Source organism: Talpa europaea (assembly GCF_964194135.1).
Source record: "Talpa europaea genome assembly, chromosome: 2".
In the NCBI taxonomy this organism is placed as follows: Eukaryota; Metazoa; Chordata; class Mammalia; order Eulipotyphla; family Talpidae; genus Talpa; species Talpa europaea.
The window spans coordinates 78541338-78563723 of record NC_140068.1 but is presented as its reverse complement, the minus strand read 5'-3'; the positions used below and the strand labels follow the sequence as shown (position 1 = coordinate 78563723).

The 22386-nt window shown below is 36.9% G+C and overlaps 1 protein-coding gene across 1 annotated transcript in view; it reads left to right on the top strand.

The window, feature by feature from the left end:
* Positions 1-10159, top strand: part of GFRAL (GDNF family receptor alpha like) — a gene marked incomplete at both ends in the record, with an annotated part of 45074 nt that extends 34915 nt beyond the window's left edge. The window contains 4 exons of the mRNA XM_084258814.1: positions 4531-4626; positions 4714-4786; positions 7549-7655; positions 9957-10159. Coding sequence (XP_084114940.1) covers positions 4531-4626; positions 4714-4786; positions 7549-7655; positions 9957-10159 — 479 coding nt within the window. The remainder of the gene's footprint in view (positions 1-4530; positions 4627-4713; positions 4787-7548; positions 7656-9956) is intronic.
* Positions 10160-22386: the final 12227 nt, after the last annotated feature.

The window sequence follows — 22386 nt, the reverse complement described above, 5'->3', positions numbered from 1 at the left end:
AAAATTAGGTGTAACCTCTCTTCAGAGTTATATAAAAGTCACTTAAAATAGGAGTACAGGATGGCATCAGAATAAAGAAGCCAGCTTATCTCCTTTGTATATTCACAACTAAATTGCAGCTAAACAAGGACAACAAACCTTGCATACATTAAGTGTACTTTGGTCAATCTGCCTGTTCTGTTCCCAGCTCTGTCTCTGGTGTGTCCTCTCACCCCCCACACCTCTGGCCTGTACCCCAGCTCTTGTATGCATAAAATAAGTGGATATTTTAATTTTTTTTAATAAAAAGAAAAGTGTATTGGCACAGTGGAACTAGGTAGGAAAAACTGTAATTACCCGTTTAGAGGGGTACTGGAGCAGTAGAACCCACAAGGGGGATGGGCGACAGCTGGACTGAGCCCTCTGTTGTTAACTGAATACTAGCATATGTCCACATTGGGGGATTTAAAAATGGGCACTGGAGTGGAGAAGCGAGTGTACTACTGGAAACTATAGAAGCATCACTGCATGGTGGTGATCACCACCTTGAGCCGATACCTCTCAAACTAGAAAATTTGGAGCCCAAACAGAGATAGACATCTGTCTCCTCCTGGAAGAGACTATTATTTGTAGCCTTTGGCTGTGATATGCAAAACACCTGCTGCACCCCCACCCATGGCCAAAAACAGAACAAGAGTGGGATCTTGCCCCCAGCCAGAGTTTAAAGCTCCTGGTCTGGAGCAAATGCTCCAGGGGAAGGTTTTGTGTTCCAAAAGCAGCTGAAAACTGTCTCAACTCTAGTTATCCTTCAGGTCTACATCTATTGCTCAACCATAGTTAAGATGTTGAGGCTGACAAGAGACTGAGGTGTTTTGGCTGAGGAGCTTGCCTAGGGAAGAGACACGCAATCCAGTACGTGAGGCCCTGGGAAACTTAAACCTTTGATGTTCACTAGAAGCAAATTTTCCATACCTTACTGCTCTAGTTCCTTCCTGTTACCCTCTACCCACATTAGTACCCCAGCCATCCACCTAGGTACAAAGGTATCAGTCTGTGAAATAATAGATATGTAAAAGTCCTGGGTAAAAAACATCTGGGGCTAATACCTAACTTCCTGTAAGTGGTGGATAAAGCCAATCTGTCAATCTGTTGAGATAAGAAAAAAGAAACAAAGGAAACCCCTGATTGTAACTCCCAAAATGAAAGTAAAGGACAGAAGAACATAAAACAAATGTGGAAGCAAAACAACCTAACACTACTCTACCAAAAGCAATATATAAATTTAACCCAATTCTCATTAGAATACCAATCATGTTCTACAAAGAAAGAGCAAAAAACCTAAAATTTAAATGAAACCATAAAAGGCCTTGAATAGCTACATCAATCCTGAGAGAAAAGGAGAGAAATATTCATATTACCTAGCATTTAATTATGCTATACAGTGACAGTAATTAGATCAATATGGCATTTGCATAAAAATAGGCACTTAGATCAATAGGACAGAATAAAAAGTCCAAAATATGTCCACATATATACCAAAAATTAATGATCAAGAAACCATGAGCACACAATGGGGAGTGTCTTTTTAACAAATGGTACTGGGAAAAATAGATAACCATATTTAATAAATTGAAGTTGGATCTCTAATTCCATGCACCAAAAAAAAAAAAAAAATCCAAATGGATTACAGACTTAGATATAATACCTGCAACAATACATAGAAGAAAACACTGGAAATTTTTTTCATGATATCAATGGTAAAGATGTTTTGGAAACAACCCCTATGGCAAGAGTAATAAAGCAAATATAAACTATTAGGATTACATCAAAATAAAAAAAAAAAATTACAAGTGAGAGGTAAGTAGATTAAAAAGACATCCTACTGGGCCTCCCTGGTGGCGCAGGGGGTTTAGCACAGCACTGTGAAGCTGTCTACATCCTCTGCAGCAGGAGTTCCATCCCTGGCTGGCCAGGGAGCTACCCACATGGCGCAGTAGACCTCTCCTGTCTCGCCCACTGCTCCCCTCAGTAGTGCATTTCAGTCAATCCACCTGTTCTGTTCCCCACTCTGTCTCTGGTGAATCTTCTCACCCCCCCCCACTTGTGGCCTACACCCCAGTTCTTGTATGCATAAATTTTTTTTTTTTATATAGAGGCATGTTTTCTTTCTTTATTTGTTTGTTTGTTTTGTTTATACATGCACTGGGTACAGTCAGAAGCGCGGGAGGGTGAGAGAATTCACCAGAGCCAAAGCGGGAGCAGAGCAGGCAGAAGGACTGAAGTACACTGCTGAGGGGAGCAGCGGGCGGCAGGAGAGGTCTGCGAGCCATGTGGGACCCTCCTCTGGTGGCCGGGGAGCAGCCGGGGATCGAACCGGCGCCGCAGAGGCCGCGGGCAGCTTCGCAACCCAGCGCTCAACCGCTGCGCCACCGGGGAGGCCCTGCATAAATAAATCTTTAAAAAAAGGACATCCTACTGAATCGGAGAATATATTCACACAGTAGAAAGATGACAAGGATTTAATAGCCAAGACATACAAAGATCTTATTCACCATAACAATAGTAATTTTTTTTAATGAGCTGCAGATTTAAACAGTGCATAAAAGAGGATATTTAGAAGGCCAATAGATATATGGGATGTTATTCACTATGTCTTTTAAAAAGGGAAATACAGGTCAAAACCACAGATATATATCACCTTACAGCCATCAATGGCACATATTAAAAAGACCCCCAACAAGAGAGCTAGAAAGGATGTAGAGAAAGAACAATCTTATTACAGTGTTGATGGGAATGTGAACTGGTAGCGCCATTTTGGAAAGCAATTTGTATTTACCTTATAAAACTAAAAATGGAAATACTGTATGATCCAGCAATCCCATTTTTGGGCAACTATCCAGGGAATAAGATACCATCACCATACTATCAATACAAAAATATTCTCTACAGTGTTTATTGAAGGATTATTTACTAGGATAAAGAAACAACCTAAGCTCCTGCTGATAAAGAATTGGATTAAGATATGGTACATCGAAATAACAGAATATTATTCATCCATAAGAAAAGTCTAAATGTTGCCATCTACAACAAAATGCAAGGAATCTGAGGAAATTGTGTTTAGTAAAGCAAGTCACAGTGACAAATTTTAGACATTTATGTAATAATTTGGCACAGCAAAATACATACAAAAATTAGCAACCTTAACACATGAAGGGAGGCTTCTGCGGTTAATAAGGAAGGGGAAAGAAAAAAGGGATAAAGGGGTATAGGGTTGGTGGTGAGGGAAAATTGTTTTAAAAAAGTAACCTGAAGTTATCAATTCATTTTATGGGTCACATCTTTTGTCTTGAGAATTGTGAGGTAAGGTGGAAATGTGTTTAGCCAAACATGACCAAGAAGACTATGGTCACAGAAGGGCCAAAAGTAGCCTTTAAGTGAGACAAAAATAGGTAACAACAATAGAAACAAGACAGTTCAAAAAGACCGGGTGAAATAAGCAAGGCCAGATATTGAAGGATCTGATTGGAGGGTTGTGCAGAGTGATTGGCTTAGGGACTCTGTTACAATAATTCATAAATGTAGAGGGTCTTGGGGCCTCCCTGGTGGCCTAGGGTTATGTCTCAGTGTTATCACTGCTATGCCTGAGTTTGATCCCCAGCCAGGAAGCTAATCCACATACGGCACAGCAGACCTCTGCTGTCTCTCCTGCTGCTCTCCTTAGCAGTGTATTTCAGTAAATCTGTCAGTTCTGCTCCCCAGTGTGTCTCTGGTGAATCCTCAGACACACACAACTCCCCCTGCATCTCTGGCCTATACCCCAGTTCTATGCAAAAATGAATAAACAAATCTTTAAAAAAATATAGAGAGGGTCTTAGGGAAAAGCATATTAAAAGCATATTAAAACAATCAATTTTGTCAATAAGGATTTTTTTTCAATATCCCAGTGAATAGCCTAAAGATACTGTCTTCTATTCCCTAGTCTACATTCTCTACATAAGGCACAATGGACTTTCTTATACATGTAATTTTTTTCTATAATTTAAGAAAAAACAAAGGTTTCTGTAAGAAAGTTATCTGATCAAAAATAAAAATAAACCTATTAAAATGTAAGAAAAGTGTTTATTTTTACCCTAATCTATCTGATTTTATTTAAATAGTGTCCTAGATATAGATTGTTGCCCTATAAAGTAACCACTCAGGGCCTCCCCTGGTGGCTCAGGCAGTTGAGCGCTGCGCTGTGAAGCTGTCCGCAGCTTCTTCAGTGTGGGTTTGATCCCTGCCAGCAGATGAGAATCCCCATGGCACAGCAGACCTCTTCTGTCTCTCGTGCTGCTCCCCTCAGCAGTGTATTTTGTCAGTCTGCCTGTTCTGTTCCCCACTCTGTTTCTGGTGAGTCCTCTCACCCTCCTGCTCATCTGGCCTATATCCCGGATCTTGTATGCATGAATAAATAAACCTTTAAAAAAAATAAAATAACAGCTCATGGGGTAAAGTTAATGCATGGCCTTTAAGTACTTTGTTTACAATCTTATTTTCAATATTTTCTTTCAGATCATCTGATGCTATCTAGTGTCAACAGCATTGCACTGCCTAAAAGAAAACATGCAAAGGAAACCACTCTTAGTGGATTTCATTCCTCCTTCAATGGTCAGTTAAAAGTCAATCCTCTATAAATATTTTATTATTTATTCTCACCAATAATCCAGTGATGTTTGAAAAATATTTTGCTTCTAGGAGAAATCATCTATGCTGTCTTGTGCATGGCAGTCACCTGTGGAATCCTTCTTTGGGTTATGCTCAAGCTGAGGTAACTGGATACAACCCAGAGGGGAAGGGCTGGAAGGGCATCAGCATGTTAGAGCACATTTCACAGGGATAGAGGTTACAAAACCAACTTCCATGTGAGACAGGTCCATGGAAACAGTACTCAGTCTTCATATGTCAGGGAAATGTGATCATAGATTTATTTTTTATATTACACTTTGGAAATAAACATGCATGGCACCCTCCTCTCTACCCCTTACTCCATAATAAATTTATCAATCTTTACCCAGGTTTTTCTATAAGATCCAATTTGAACTTTGCTGCATTCCTTATTCTGATCATTTACAGGGTTGATTAGCTCACATAATGAGCCCATTGTGTATTTTAGTTTACAGTTTCCTGAAGATTTAGTGTTCATGCTAATTCTTTGTATTCTAATGAATTTTATTCATATTTTAATATGCAATTATTAAGAGATCTTTAATGAGATCTCACAGGATTCTGTTAGAAGAGGTATTACTACTTCTTGAAATTAATTAACTCTTCAAATCTTCTTTATCCTTGCCTGCCTTCATTGCTGAGTGCAGTAATGCTTAGAGTCACATGAGACTTACCATTAGATTAAACGATCTCTAGATTCTAAATGTCTGGAGTTAAAATTTTCCACTTATTTAACATATTAAAATAGAGATAAAATGATATGATTGACTTACCTTTAATTAAAAAAAAACCCTCACCTTTAAGTATGAGTGATAGTCATTTGCTTATTCATCATACATATTTAGGTATTTGTGTGTTACAAATGTTAACAAAATATATACGTTTAAATGCCTATTATATATGAATTTATAAATCTATATCAACCTATATAATATATACACACACACAGATACATACCATCTACTTATCAATAACAATCAGCCTAGAGAGGAGAAGAGGCAATGACTTTTATCTCACCATACTCAGAGGAAGACATCAAACTATACAATGCATGTATATATATTGTCCCTCTAGAAATCTCAGACTTAAGGGCCTTGACAACCAGTCAAAATGACTTTCCAACTTAAAAATAAATAGGTAAATAACAGATCTTAAAAGACAGAAGATACATGGGGCAGTGTATTGCAATATCAAGGAGTCTGGCACATGATAAATGTATATCTCTGCCTAAGGACATTCAGATTTTTTTATTTTTAAGTGCAGTGCCGGATAACTACAGTTAAGTCCTCATTTAACATTGTCAATAGTTTCTTGGAAATTGTGACTTTAAGTGAAAGGATGTATAATGAAACCAATTTTACCATACACTGATTGATAGAAACAAGAGTTAAATTTCCTAATGACATATTTCTGGTTACAAAATACCACCAAACTTCTAAATATAGAAGTCAAGAAGACTTCTAATACTAAGCAACAATCGTTATTCATTCATTCATTCATTCATTCATTCATTCATTCTCTTACTTTTTAACTGCTTATTGCCGTTCAGGGTTACAGGTGGCCTGAACCTACTCTCTGGACAGGATACATGAAGAAACCCCATGTAGACTTAGGGAGAATATTTAAACTCCACACAGACAGTGGCCCCTGGCAGGAAGCAATTATTTTTTTCCTCATCAAAGTCATAATGAAATGACAGTGAACCAAATGGCATTATTTGAGTACCTGATGTATATCTATTTGTCAGATTCAACCCCTTTAAACATTCAATTTGATATTTACCAATATCAGTATCAAAACAAATTGCTGTTCTCCAAAATCTTAAAAGTTGTGTTTCTGTAAGAATTTTCTTGGGTTCCAAAAGAATGGTTTGAAATGGACTGAAGTAATTAGAGTCAGCTTCTAAAGGCAAAAATAGCATTTGGAATTTATTAAATTCCCCTTATTTGGTTTAAATTTTTTTGAGAATACTGTTCAATTAGTTCTGCCTACATATGCCATCACAGACATTATTTCAGAGAAACACAATATGTTTTCTAATCTGCAAAAATCGTATTTTAATGATCCTCAACCTTCATTTCTTAGCTACATACATAATGTAAAAAGTTCACATCTGTTACACAGTCCCATAGTTTTTTTTACAGATTACTGTTATGCCACAGATAAATAAGGTGTTGGTCTCTCAAAATTCCCTGTGTACTAGTTGTAACTTTATCTCCTTTCTCACATACAGATAAAGGCATGTTCCTTTACTGACTAGCAGTTGTGAATGTTTTAGACAAAAATGTTGATTTACTTTCATATGTATTTTAAAGCAAATCATCCATAATATGTGATTTAAAATAGATCATTATCTGTAATCTGAAAGAACAGACCCAAGATTAGTAAAAGCCATCATGCAAAGAACACAACAAAAGCATCATTAGCAACAAAGGTTGTGTTACCCCACACCTGAAGATTAATAATTCCTCTTTAATGAAAGAAGGCTGGCAGCTACTCACTTGATGATAAGTCTAATCTATGTGAATACCTTTCTGTAGGAAAGATGAAAAATTTGCATTTTTTAGTATGCTAAATTTTGAAATATTTAAATCTTCAGAGAAATTGGCAAGGAAATCAAAAATTCAACACTTAAGTATTTGAGAAAAGAAAGTATACTTTTTTGGAAAAATCAAATCAAATTTAATTGAATGATATTTATCAGAAAGACCATCACATATTCTACTACTGGGATTTTACATTCAGGAGTTTGATTATTTTTCCTTCTCTATGTGCAGAATACATCCCAAATATATCGGCACAAATAAGCACACGTAAAATCTCTAAAATGGCATATTGTTAACTTTTACTTTTACTTTTATATAGAACTTCCAGAATATCAAGTCAAACAAGAAATCTCTCACCAATCCAAATACCTAGAGGACTTACACTTCATCAAGAGTCACAGATCATTAACAACCATATTCTTTTAAGCAAGTCTTTGTAGTCAACAGAATATTGTCAGTCATCAATAAGGCAAATGTTAAGATGGATTTAATGATATTGGATCATTAAGTATAATCATGTAAGGTATAGTAATATGGCATGATGTTGGCTTTATTCTGAAGAAAAAAGTCAAGTGCTAATAAACAGTGATATCTTTTACTGCACTGGTACAGAATTAAATTATCCCTTGAAGGCAAAAACTGTTATTCCAAGTTACAGTCTGCATGATCTATTTCTTGATGACTTTGAATCCATATAATGGTAATTAGTTACATCATAATATGAATTAATATTGTTAGCAGGGCTTGTTGTAATCAATTTGATAAATTCCCATTAACTTGCCAAAAGGAAAATGCTAATAAAAAAATACCAAGTACATTTGTTTTTATATATCCATTTTCAAATCAATAGCTACATCATTAGCATTGACTTTAAGTTCCTCTAAGTATTTGATTAGATTATCTGTCTTAAAAGTCAGAAGTGATATATTTGGATTTCTATAATTTGAATAAAGTTGAATTTTGCTATATTAACATATCTTTATCTTATACCCATAAATATGTAAAGCATCTACATTTAAGCCATTGTGCACTTCAGTGACTTACTTGAGAATTTAATTTTTATCCTAATTATTATGAATTTTTGCAATCATATAGCAACATCAGTTGATATTCTCTATATTATTTTTGGTGTTATTCGACAGCAGAGTATAATTTGTAGTAAAAAAAAATTGGGAAAAGATTTCAGTTAGGTTTTTGATAAATGGGCCTCCCTGGTGGCACAAGGAGTTAAGCACCGCACTATGAAGCAATAGCAGCCTCTGCAGCACGAGTTTGATCCCCGGCTGGCCAGGGAGCAACCCACATGGCAAAGCAGACCTCTCCTGACTCGCCTGCTCCTCCCCTCAGCAGTGTATTTCAGTCAGTCTGCCTGTTCTGTTCCCCACTCTGTCTCTGGTGAATCTTCTCACCCCCCCACATCTCTGGCCTGTACCCCAGCTCTTGTATGTATAAATAAATAAATCTTAAAAAAAGTTTTTGATAAATGCTTTTCAACTGTCTGTGATCATTTCAACTGTCTGTGATCTTAACTCATTGTTAAGAATATTATGTTATCTACAATGGCACACAGGTGAAAATATTCAATAAGTTAATCATATTAATAATTAGTGATATATTTACAATTAAAGGTCAAATATTTTTCTGCCTGTTTGGTTTCATGACTATTGCTGTTCACTGTTCTTTGGATTAAATTGTCTATATTAAATAAGTTTGAAGTTAACATTTGACTATGTTTACCCAGACTGTATATCTATAGATATATAGATATATGCCTCCCATATCTTATTTATCCAGTCATATATTTATGGGCACTTAGGTTGTTTTGCTATCTTAGCTATTATAAATAGTGCTTCAATGAACATAGGGGTGCATATATTTTTCTAATTAGTGTTTTCATATTGTTTAGATAAATGCCAAAAATGGACTAGATGGATCATATGGTAATTGTATTCTTAACTTTTTGAGAAATCTCCATAATTTTTTCCATTGTGGTTAAAACAAATTTACATTCCCAACAACAGTGTCTAAGGGTTCCCTTTTTTCCATATCCCCTCAACATTTGTTTCTGGTCTTTGTATCTGTCTAGCTAGCTAGCTAGCTAGTTAGCTATCGCTATATCTATAGCAATATACACACACATTTATACACAATGAAATATTACTCAGCTATAAAAAGATGAGATGTTACCATTTGCAACAACATGAATGGACCTTCATGGTAATATGCTAAGTGAATAAGACAGAGAATAAATACCATATTATTTCATTTACATATGTAAGATAAAGAAACAAAGCAAATGAATTTCAGTAAGCATCTCTTCTTCTTTCCCCTTCAGGGCTAGAAAAAAATTATTGTCAAAATCTAAGGGTTATTTTTGCTATGTTTAACATTTTCATTTGCTTCTTTGTTTACCCTCCAAAAGGTAAAACCAGCGACTCAGGTGTTACTAGTTGTGAGTTTCTGAGTTACTTTGGTTTTCCTACAACTACCCTCACCTGTATAAAGACTCCCTAAAGTAAACATCTTACATCTCTCTCCCCTGAAGAGAAAACAAGTTTGTCATATGAGGATTGCCTTTGATATTGGGGGGAAAGCCTTCTGGGGAAGAGTCACAAGGTCACAGACCTCTCCTCACAAGAATTTGACAGTTGATGAAATTCCTCCAGAGCTGCCTGGCTATACCAGTAGTAAGCTTCTGTGACTCTGCTGCTACTTCCCATTTACCAGGGCCTCTTTCCTCAACCCAGAATCCCTTTCATAACCCCCACACGTGTTCCTGGGTGACAGAAAGCTGCAGAGTGGTGCCAGCTGGGACTCAGCGAGGTGAATATCAAAGGGCTCTTGGGAAGGCTTTTGGGCAGCAGGAAAACAGGGTGCCGCCGCCAAAGCTGGTGCTCACGTCTCTGGCCCTGCTTTTGAATGTCTTCTGAGAGCAGGGAGAAAGACCTTTCAGGAGATAGTGGACCATGCATCCCCTCATTGCCGTGGACACAGAAATGAATACAGACAACTGAAAACGTAAGTGTTTCTAAGTATTTCCGTGAACAAGCCGAATTGTGTCTCTACAACCAAATGATAGTTTAAGCCACTGACAGTCAAAAGGGTGATGGTGCTGCTTTATGGCAGAGCCAGAAAAGCCCATCTCCTTGGTTCCCTCTGCTGTATTTACATGTTCTTGTCTATGCGGCCTGCAGTTTCATAGTTCATTCCCTCTTAGCCCTCTTCTGTGGCCATCTAGGCCACAGAGATTTGCTGTGCTTGAGTTTCTCTAGGTTTTTTCCTAAGTGCTTTTTATGAGATTTCAGAGTGTCTTCAGACCACACTGGTTGTAACCCCCAAAACTTAGGGTGCGGAATGAGTGTTTACAAAGACTTCCCCCACGGACAAGTTAGTTATAGTAGGTGAATCCTTAATCAGGCTTGTTGCAGCTGTCTGTTGTTATCTTGGTTCTGCAGAGAAAAGGAAAATGCCTTTAAAACACAGCAGTTTAAAGTTTAGTTGAGCAAGATTGCTAGACTTAAATGTTGTGTCAAACATTCACCAAGTTAATCACCAGAATAGTAATTAGTAAAAGTTCATGCACCAAAAAAGACAGTTTGCAAACCGGGAGTCCTCCAAACACAGAGTGATGCTCAGGAGAACGTTGTGACAAAGCAGCTTGTGTAGTGGGGAGGCAGAGGCTGTTTATGCTTTACAGTGATTGGTCAAAACTTCAACATCTTCTAGTGATAGGGAATTGGCCAGAGGTTACCTCCTATCAACCTTGGGAAACAGGCTGTTTTTCTTATGATTTCTAGAGCCATGCTCAGGTCAGGATAGCCTCAAAAACTAAGTAAAAATGTTTGTATGAATAAACTGGTTTTGTCTGTTGAAATATATATAGCTATCCTTTTTCAGTGTAATGGGTTATTAGACATCTGCATATAATTTAAACTACCAGAGGCAATAGGGAGATAATAAGGTAAAGTATTTTCTAAATATTTTGTGTTGATAAAAATACAACTGTAAATAAAACAGTCATCTTTAGAAGGAATTTTTGTTTGTAATGCTAAAGTTTGCTTTGGATGTATGTATATAGCACTAATTAAGCAGAGTTTTTGATTTTTGGTTTAATAGTGTCTAACATAAATACAGCCTATTTTATTTCCGATGGGTAAAAGCAGTATGAATCTTCATAATTACTTAAAAGTTATTTATTTATAAGTTTTTTATTACTTTACAAAATAACATTGAAAGATAAAAAGGATATACACAAATATATCAGTATTTAGTGTGATAAACTCTCAAAGAATTAACATTAAACACTGAGATTTCACTGTAATTTTCTGTTACAAAATGATAGGTTTTGCAAAATTTTTAAAAGTTCAATATTTATATTTTTAGGTAAGCTTAATTTCATTTACTATATTGTTTCAATATTTTGAAACAAATGTAATTGTTACTCTTTTGCCTTAAAAGTCTGATGCAGTAAGTCATTGAAGATAATGTGTTTCTTTCTTAATAATAAAAAGCATCAGCAGCACAGTGCAAATATGTGACATAATTATAAAGGCAGAATAAATTCCCAAGAACATGTCCATAAACACCAAATACTCATAATGCTATATTTTTTCTTAATCAGTGGGGTCATAGAAAATAAGGTCCTATTTTTTTTTTTTTTTTTGTGGGACCCTCACGAGCAGCCAGGGAACGAACCGGTGCTGCAGAGGCTGCGGGAAGCCTTGCAGCCCAGCGCTCAACTGCTGCACCACCAGGGGAGGCCCAATAAGGTCCTATTTTCTCCAAATTCAACATTTATTGGTTCTGGTCTTTGGGAGATGGGTCATTTTCACAGGTATGAAGCTGTAGCTCATGATGGTTTTGATTTGCTTTTCCCTGGTAGGTGATGATGAGCATTTTTTCATATGCCTGTTAACTAAATGTACATCTTTGGAGAAGTATTTGATTAGCAATCCTGTCATTTTTGGTTGGATTTTCATTTTTCCTTTTGTTGGGTTGTATGAGATCTTTGTAAATGTTGAATATTAGCCCTGTAGCTGTCCAGTTTTCCAATACCATTTGTTGATACTTTCTCCACAGTTTACTCCTGGCTCTTTTGTCATAGATTAACTTACCATGTAAGTGTGGGTTTATTTCTGGAATCTTAATTCTGTTCCATTGGTTCTGTATTCCAATAGCATACTACTTTAATTACAATAGCTTTGTAATGTACTTTGAAGTCTGAGATGTGATGGGATGCCTCCATTTTTTTTTTTTTTTGAGTTGGAATAGCTTTTGCTATTCAGCCATCTTTTGTAGTTCCATATAAATTTCAATAATGTTTCTTCTACTTCTTTGAAGAATGTCATTGAAACATTGCCAGGATTAGGATTGACTTTACATTGCTTTGAGTTAAATGGCCATTTTAACAATGGCCATTTCTTCTAGCCCATGTTTCTTTTTGTCTACTTCATTTAGCAATATCTCATAGTTTTCATTCTACAGGTCTTTTAGCTCCTTGGTTAAGTTTTTTTAGGTATTTCTTTTTGGAATGTTTTTCTCAATTTCTCTTCTACTTTACTATTTAACTGTAGGAACACAACTGATTATCGTATAGAGATTTGATTTCTTTTATCTTTCTCTTGCTTAATTGTTATAGCAAGGGTCTCCAATACTGTGTTGAATAGCAATGGTGAAAACAAACATCCAGTTTTTCACCATTGAGTATGATGTGAGCTGTCAGTTTGTCACATATGGCTTTTATTATGTTGAGGGATTGTAGTGGCAGGATAGAGATGGAGCTGGTTTTCTGATGATCTGAGCAGACTGGGCAGGTAAAGGAGAGTCCTGGAGCCCTCAGTGGCTTTCTCAGGCTTGTATTGAGCTTTTTCATGTAGTACAGCAACCAGGTACAGAGCAGGCAGGAGTGTCGGGCTGCCATCAGGGATCCTGGCCTTCTCTGGCTACAGTCTCGGCCACAAGCCACACACTGCATCCACCCCCAGGATGCACTCACTCTTGGATTGGTGATTCTATACTCTTTGGGGGTAATCACCCAATCCTCAGGGTTTTCTGTCTGCAGTCACCTCAACACTGGGCTTTCATAGCCACCAATGTGACACACAGACCCCTGCACTCAGGCCAACCCAGAACAGAACAGGCATATCTACTGAAATACAGGTGCATAACAGGCAGATCTACTGAAATGCACTGCTGAGGGGAGCAGCGGGTGAGACAGGGGAGGTCTGCTGCACCATATGTGGGTTAGCTCCCTGGCGGGCCTGGAATCGAACTTGTGCCACAGTAGCTGACACTAGCTTGATAGTACTGTGTTTTTGACCCCTACATACTACCGGGGAGGCCCCCTGTATCATGTATTTCTTTACCTTCCTAGTTAATGAAGCACAACATTTTGTATCCTATCCTCTGTCATAGTTTGTCCTGATCCCTGATATACAAGTGTTTTTTCAGTTCACCCAAGCCACCAGACATTCTAGGTAAAGTGTTCTTGTGATAAACTATTAGATAATTCTCTTATGAATGAAGCAAGGAACCACCTCTGATGCCATCTTGCCTGTCTCCCAGCCTAGATTCCTATCACTGTAAGACCCTTCTGCTCCCACTTTCGTGTATCCCCTGGGGATTTTCATGTATCCTCTGATTAAGTCCCTCTTAGATCCTATTTATACCATTTTGCATTATGAGCTTTAAAACTTCAATTGACCATTTCTACAAAATGGGATAAAAAACTGGCCAGAGCAGAATAACACTGACTTCTAAGTTCTATTTTTCATTCTATTTATAGTAAGTAGCCCAACTTATTAAAATGCTTAAATTCTAAAAATTCAGAATTTCCTTTATTAGCAAAAAAAAAAAGAAGTCTAATAGGAAGAATATTGGTAGATGTCAAGCAAGAGTATTTCATCTTCCAGGGAACATGTTTCCCATAAACATGAGGATCATCCCACTTGTAGCAGGGGAAAAGCTTGCGGACCATATTACTGACATTCAAGTTACAGAACATAGTGAAGGTAGAGGCATCATTTCTTCCTGTTTTCTTTTTTTTTTTCTGGAAGTTGTAATCTGTAGAGAAGTCCTCTTTAGAGAGCTCATCTATTTGGTGTACCTTTGCCTTACTAGCTTTAAAAAGATTGAAGGAATCAGTGTTTCCCAGATAGTAGTCAAGAAAGAATATCAGAGGTCCCTGACACCAAATAAAGGTACCATCAAAACCAAAATGGTAATGCTTAGGGGTTAAATGGGAAATTTGCCCAGATTACCTGTTCTTCCAATCTGATCACATTACTCCCTGCCTCCAATCTATTACTTAAGTTGCCTCACTGATTACTCAGTTTTTATCCTATAGTGTAAATCTCTTAACATAGCCCTAAAGCAATAATTAGTATAACTTAGTGATTGCAAGAACAGTCCCTATACTAAAACACCATGGGTTTGAAGTTCATGGATTTGCAGCTTATTATCCCATACTAAGAGAAATTTACTTAAACAGTATATTCCTTGTTGCTTATCTACAATTAATTATGAATATCTCTTTATAAAAGTTGTGAAGTCTGAATCCTTGATATGAGCAAGTGGATAGTACAGTTCTGGCACATGGAAGATTTCAATATGTTAGCTATTGTTATTGGCATTGTTTATAGGGTCACCATTGCTTACCTCCCCCAGCTTAACTTTCTACTCATTTATTCTGTGTTCCAGACACATTGTCCTTGTTTGGATCCCTTGAAAATGATAAGCTTCATTCCATCAGTCACCTTTTTCTGTTCCCCCACCTTCTCTCTAAAGATTGTATTTGTGAATTGAAGATTTGCTTAGGTGTACAAGCAGTCTTTTGTATATTTTCTGGTCTCTGTTACAGAGTGGTTACTTTTCTGTGGTCATACTGTGTAAAGCTGGCTGAAAAGTGACTAGTCTATCCTTATACTTTGGCTCTGGTGGCTACTTACCATGGCTTTCAGTTTCAAGGGCTTAGTATACTGTGACTCTCTCATTCCAAGACTGGCTTTCACTTGGCTTTCTAGGGAGAGTCTCCCTATATTTCTGTGGGGAGGAAAACATTCAGCTCCATTTATAGCCAGACCCCCTCATTTTGCAACAAAACCTGCCCTACACTAAAAAGTAGGAATAAATGGAACTGAACTATAGCACCTTTTATTCTCTCTTCCACCTACCCCCTCCTTGTGATTAATTATTAATTGGCTCCACTTACATTCCTGGGGAATTGGAAAACTGAGTGTGTTACATCCCTAATAAACTTCTCCATGCCCCTCTGAGGTTAATAGTGGCATCAGGAACAAACATCTGCTGATTGCTGGGTAAAGTCAAACACTCTGCCTCATGTTGCCTAGACTGCCTGATACCTTGTTGGACCTAGAAATAGGAAACCCTCAACTTCCTTACATTCCTTCCTTCCTTGTAGAATCCCAGCATTCCTGCTGACTGTTTCTTGGATACCTATCCTGGCAGACCCTTCGATAGCCATTTCGAATAAACTGTTCCTTGAGAAGACGTTTCTCATGGTTCAAAATTTGTCTTTCTGGGCCACACGTGAAAGATCTAGTTTGGTCATTTATACTTCATCTGCCTTCCTTCTTGCTAGAGTTTAGTGTCATGGTGATTTAGCATAATAATTAATGCGCAGATTTGTTGAGAGGAAATAGGTAAGTCCCCCCATATACTGAGATTTCCCCCAGACTTCTATGGAAGTTACTATGGTTCATTCTGCCTTGGTCCCAAATCCACAGTTCATACCACCGTGGAAGCAGTGGGATGGTGAATGGGAGAGAGGAGAGTGGCGATTTGGAAGGAGGCAAGACAGGTTGCCAAAGCTGAACCTCTTGCCTCTACCTTTCTCTTCTTCTCCAAGGTGGAGTGTGCCTATCTAACATGAATTTCTCTTGCAACATACTCTTAATATTTTTATATTCTTTTAGCACAGTTTTATGACTTACATTTATCCGTTTATGACTTACATTTATCCGAGTTTGATTATGTTATCTACAAGGAAATTTTTACAATTCAAAAAATACTGCTTTTTCTTAAGAAACCTGGCTTTTGATGCTATTTCTTTATGTGCTGAAAAAGAGTGGATATTAAGCTCAAACTGAACAATGGGTTATTTGTTTGAAGATTGTGCCTAGTCTTTCTCAAGAGTAATAAATAGTATTGCTTTCCTGGTTTTGGAGTTGTAAAGGATCACAATTCAAGAAAAAAATGAAAAAAAAAAAAGTGATAGCTTAAGATTTTCCACTACTGGGCCTCCCCTGGTGGTACAGCTGTTGAGCACTGGGATGTGAAGCTGCCCGTAGCCTCTGCAGCGCCGGTTCGATCACTGGCCACCAATGAGGGTCCCACATGGTGTGCAGACCTCTCCTGCCATGCCCGCTGCTCCCCTCAGCAGTGTATTTCATCAGTCTGCCTGTTTTGTTCCTCCCTCTGGTGAATTCTCTCACCCTCCCGCGCTTCTGACTGTACCCAGTGCTTGTATAATTGAATGAATGAAAGAATGAACGAACGAATGAATGAATAAATAAATAAATCTTTGGGGGGGAAAAGATTTTCCATTAATTTCCTACTACATACATACAGTGGTTCAACTAAAAGCTAGAGTTAATGAGAAAAGAGTATGTAATATCATGGAATGAGAATAAAAGAAATGAGAGAAAGTAAGAAAAGAGAAAGGAAATGAAGACAATGATAGAGGGTATCAACTACTGGCTCTGCTTCCCACTCCCTATATTATCTTATTTCCACTTCAGGTAGAAAGAAAGAGAGTTGCAGGGAATACCTGAATGTAAAAGCCCCTAAAAAGAAAATGCTTTTGTAGGTCTAATATGTGGTTGTAGTGGCCTGATTTGTTGTTTTGTAAGTCATTTTAATTATCATGGTCACAGTTCATTGAAAAGGAATTTCCCCACAATGGATCTATCAGTGTTGCTGGACAAATCTTTTTTGTTAAGGTCCATGGCACACAATGTTTAAAGATATTTGAATTGAAGGTTGTTTGAGTTCCACTTGATTATTGACTTAGTGTCAAGTATCTTAATGGACAAAATAGACCCTTAATCTATACCTAAATATGCATCTTTACAATGTCACAGCTAGTAAGCTCAGAACTGCATTTGCATCGAACCTTTAGAACGTTTCTCTGATTTAAATAGATTTTTATACTTGCCTTTATTATCTACCTAGTTGAATACAACTAGTAATAGGTACTTCAACAAGATGGATTGTTATGCCAGAGTGATAATCACTAATGAAATGTCATTGTATTATAATAACAAAGGTTTGTTTCTTATGCTGTAAGTTCATGACAAGTAGACTCTGACTCTGCTTTGTTGCCTTCACTGGGAAGTTCAGGCTAACACAGGAACTTCTCTCTGGAATAGTACCAGACGGAAATTGAGATTATGACAAAGCACACATTGGGTCTTAAAATTTCCATTCATTGGCCAAATCAAATAATATGACTGCCTGAATCTGAGGCAAGAAAGATTCAGATTCAGTCTATCAATTAAATAGCATGCATTGAAATTGCTACACCGAAACTGGCATTCTTCTAACATTCATATATTTAATACTCATCTGAGTTTTGTATGTACTAGGTTTTTCTACTTATAGGTGAACAATAACAAATTGAGAGATTTAAGAAATTTGTTCAAGGTTATAATGCTAAGTGGCTGAGTTGGGATTGGAACTGGATTTTCCTGCCTCTGAACCCAGTCATTATTCCTGTATATTGTATTGAATATGCCTTCAAAACCCTTCTATAATAAGGAGGAGAAAGGACTATTTAAGTATTAGGAAACTGAATGATTCTCATTACATTCCACTGTTAAGAAAATCCAGGTTTACTTCAGGGACTATCCCTCTAACTTTGAGAAACCAACTGCCAGTGGACCAAAGTAGTTCCTGATGAGCTGATAATTTTCTCTCACTAGTAGCTAATTAAACTTCAGTCTACAGCCACTTATCTTTGGTGTTCAAAAAAACCAGTAAGATGAAGAGTCAACTGGAATACCTGACATAGGTCAAAACAGATATGAGCTATAAAAATTAAAATACATGAAGTTAAGTAAATAAGACAGAAAACCAAAGAGATAATTAAGGTCCAACTTATTAATTGCTTGTTTTTTTTTTTTTTAAGGTACAATCCTTTTAAATTTCAAAGTAGAATTATAGTCAGATTCCATCCTGAGCCTAATTAGCAGATCATTGACAATAGTGCTTTACTATCTTATCGCTGTGGTTGGATTGTTGGATGGGCAGATTTATATATTTCTGGAGTCTTTTCTTCTCACCTACAAAATTGTTCTGATATTTCTATTGTTATTCTCCAGTGTGCTTTCTTATGGTATCACTTAGAATATAGGAGGGCTATGTTATTAATTCAACTAATATGAGACATTATGCACCAGTTCTTGTAGGCCTGAATGTGACAAAGGCATGGCCTTCATGGAGCTTAGTCAAATGGGGGTAATTTAAACATATTTGCAAGGCATTTGGGCACCATATTCCATTTGAGTTCTTTGTTTTAATTTTATGTGCATGTGTGTAAGTGTATGTGTGTACAAGAACTATGGTGTAGGCCAGAGGTGTGTGTGTAGTGATGGTGGGAGGGAGGGGTGAATTTTGAGAGAATTCACCAGAGACAGAGTGAGGAGCATAACAGGCAGATTTACTGAAATACACTGCTGAAGGGAGCAGGAGAGGCCATATGTGGGTTAGCTCCCTGGCCAGGGATCAAACTCAGGCCTTAGCAGTGATAGTGTTGAGACTTAACACCTAGGCCTCAAGGAGGCCCCATTTGAGTTCTCTTTACTTGGTATCCTAAACTGGACAGAAAAGAAATGTGTTAAATTTATTTGCCTCAACTTCAATATTATATTATGACTGAAAGAGTTGTATCTCTCTCCCCTGTTAAATTAATATATTGAAATCCTAATCCCCAAAATGATGGTGTTAGGGGTTGCAATTTGGGAAGGTGATTTAGGTCATGATGGTGACAGCATCATGAATGGCACTAGTGCTCTTGTAGGAGAACCCCCAAGTGATCTCTGTGAGGATGTCACAGGAAGTCAGCAGTCTTGCAAGCTGGAAGAGGGCCCTCAGCAGAATCTAACCATATGGCAATAGGATCTCCTGCTTCCAAAATGCCAGAAATGAAAAATTTCTGTTTAGAAGCCATTCAGTTATGGTACTTCATTATAGCAGCCCAAACTACCTAAAACATATGATTATTTACACTATATAATAAAAGGGAAGTGTGTATAACTCTTCATCATATGTCATACTTGAACAATTATACAGCTGGGACTTGGAAATTGTTTTGGCGGAATGGAAAGCATCTTGAAACTCATCATTTTTGAAGTTTGAAAAAAGTTAAAATTGTCTCCTCGTGAAATTTATAAAGCATTATACTTAATATTTCAGTATACATTTATATGCAAGCATTATTTAAGATGTACTCACAAGTAAATATCAATGTAGAAAAATATCTTTTCTTAACTAAAATTTCTTCCATTTCTAATATGAGAACCGATGTGCTAATAATAGACTTCTTTTAAAGTCTATGAAAATAAATAATGCTATGCATTTAACTTTACTTCAATAAACAGCCTTACATTTTCTGGTTCCAGAGTACATAACCATATATTCTGCTTGTCCTTGAATATCTTAAAGCACACTGTGATGCTTCACATAAGAGTAACAGGCCCTTAAACAGGTGGATAACATAATTTTCATTTTCCTAATGTATACCAGAGTCTAAATTGCATCTTGCCTCCATTTGAAACCCAACCATTCAGTTACAGTAAACCTACTTGATAGGAAGTTTATCTTAAGACTTATGTAATCTTTGTCCCTTGTGTATTATGATATTTGGGGAATATATTTTCTGGGGATGACATATGGTGGAACAATCTTTCAGGTTACCTGTTGTGACCCTGTGTTTGCATTATGGGGGGAAAATATGCTTCCAATTAAAATTGTCCTGTGGGGATGCTATTCTTTATGAATTCAGGGTGAAGAATAGCTAAGGAGTCTGGTCTGTGTCTGACAGCTGGTGCAAAGCACCTTGAATCAATAAAAGTCTTATTAATTCCATTCTAAGTACTGGCTATTGGTTCACATCGACATGACTCTAAAAAGAACTGTAAATTTGAAAACATTTAATACAGGTTATCATCCAAAAAAATGCCAATATTCCTGAGAAAGGTCTATATACTGACAGCAATAACATCTCACTGTATAGCAGCAGTTTATAGGCATTTTTTTTTTTTAGATACTTGAGTGTCTCAAATTTGAAGACAAAATTTACATCCCTGAATGAGGTTTTTAGAAAACAAGACATAGAATTTTAACTCAAGATTATTATGTCATGAGTTTATAGTTTTTCTCAAATAATTAGTTTACTTAAATGATCCAATAATTCACACTGTCTCCTAAGGTTGAACCCTGGGTAATGTTAAACATACCAAACATTCTGCAGACTTGCCTCATTCTCTAATTAGATTTTAATTTTATTTTTTTTCTTTCTCTTCTCTAAGCATAGTCTCTCAGATTACTCCATATTTAATTTATCATCCAGTGTATTGCAGGACAGTACAATCATGCTAATGCTCACTATTTAACCTCCATCACATCTAACTTGTTACTATACCCCTTCCTGCATTCATATATTTTACAATTTTATCCTCTGATTCACATCTGAGTATCCAGATCCTAAGGGATAATTTTCTCTTGATACAGTTTATACAGCCCTTCACCTCCAGTAGAATATCAACTTTATAACCAAAAATAGGGAAGGAGGTGATGATTTCTTTCCCCCAGTACCAAAATCTCAAGGTAATTAAAATTAGCACTCAATAATATATTTATTTCAAGTTTATTTAAGAATATGATTTTCATTCTAAATGTTCCTTAACAGTCAGCCAAAGCAAGAAAACATAAATCTCATATTTGTTTAGTCCTAAGAATCAGGGACAGTTTAAGAAACATTTATTATTATGACATCACATCACATGACAAATTAATTCTTGTTATTTTATTTTTGATGCTTGCCTTTTCTGAACAAATACATAGGTGAGAGAGTGACTACTGTGACTCAAGTACTGAGAACATAAACTTATAACAAGCTTTCGTCCAAATGACTTCCTTGTATATTATAATTTGTGATCTCCTTATTAACTAACATATGTTCGCACATTCATATTCTTACATTTCAGTCTATTTTGAGTTTCTCAATGCATCATGCCCCTTCCATATGACCATTACACATGTTGTCCTTCACATGAAGTGGTACATCCCTCTATTTTGTGCCTTAATTCTTTCAGAGCTCATGAAACATGTCTTGTGGATCGCCACATTTGGCAAATCCATACCTCTGCCATTCACTATTAGAGAAGACATATGCTTCCCTTTCATAACACAAGTGTAATTGTCAGTTGATCATTTCTATGACTATCCCATTGGACACTATCCATAAGGAATCTTTGGCTGTTTCACCCATTGTTCTATCTCTAGCACATAGTACGACCTAGCCCCGGTAGTAATAACCTTGGCTTTACTGACAAAGATAATTGTTTTTCCAGGATCTAGTCTTAAATTCTTCCATTCATAGAATCACACTTGTGTTTGGGTTGGCAATATGCTTACATTTCCATTTCTTTAATAGCTAAGTATAGTGGCATGACGAAGTTGTAGCTAATGACATTGACAAAGCTTTACTTTTCCTGGTAAAGAGAGACAAAGGCAGCTAGACTGCTGTTGCCCTTTCTTTTGGCCTTAGATGTGAAGACTGAGCTATTGAAGCTATCTTGGGACTATGAGGAAACTAGAAAAAAGAAAGAGAGAACATGTTTTAGTCTTGGTGAAGCAGAAAAATAGCATTATAAGATTTTATGATCAAAGAGATAGGTTGGTCTCCACCCAAAATTGGCTCAAATGTTAAGACTGATGGTGTCATATGCATCTCATTGAATCTTTCAGAATAGACATCCAAGCAGATCTGAAAAGAGCAGGAGCAGAGGCAGGAGTGAGTGCCCCTGACATTTATTGTGACTGGGGCATACACCAAGGTGGGAATTCAAGCACAATTAGAACTTTCCTGCTGGCAATCTCCTAGTACAACTTCCCCACCACCACAGGTGGTAGGGAG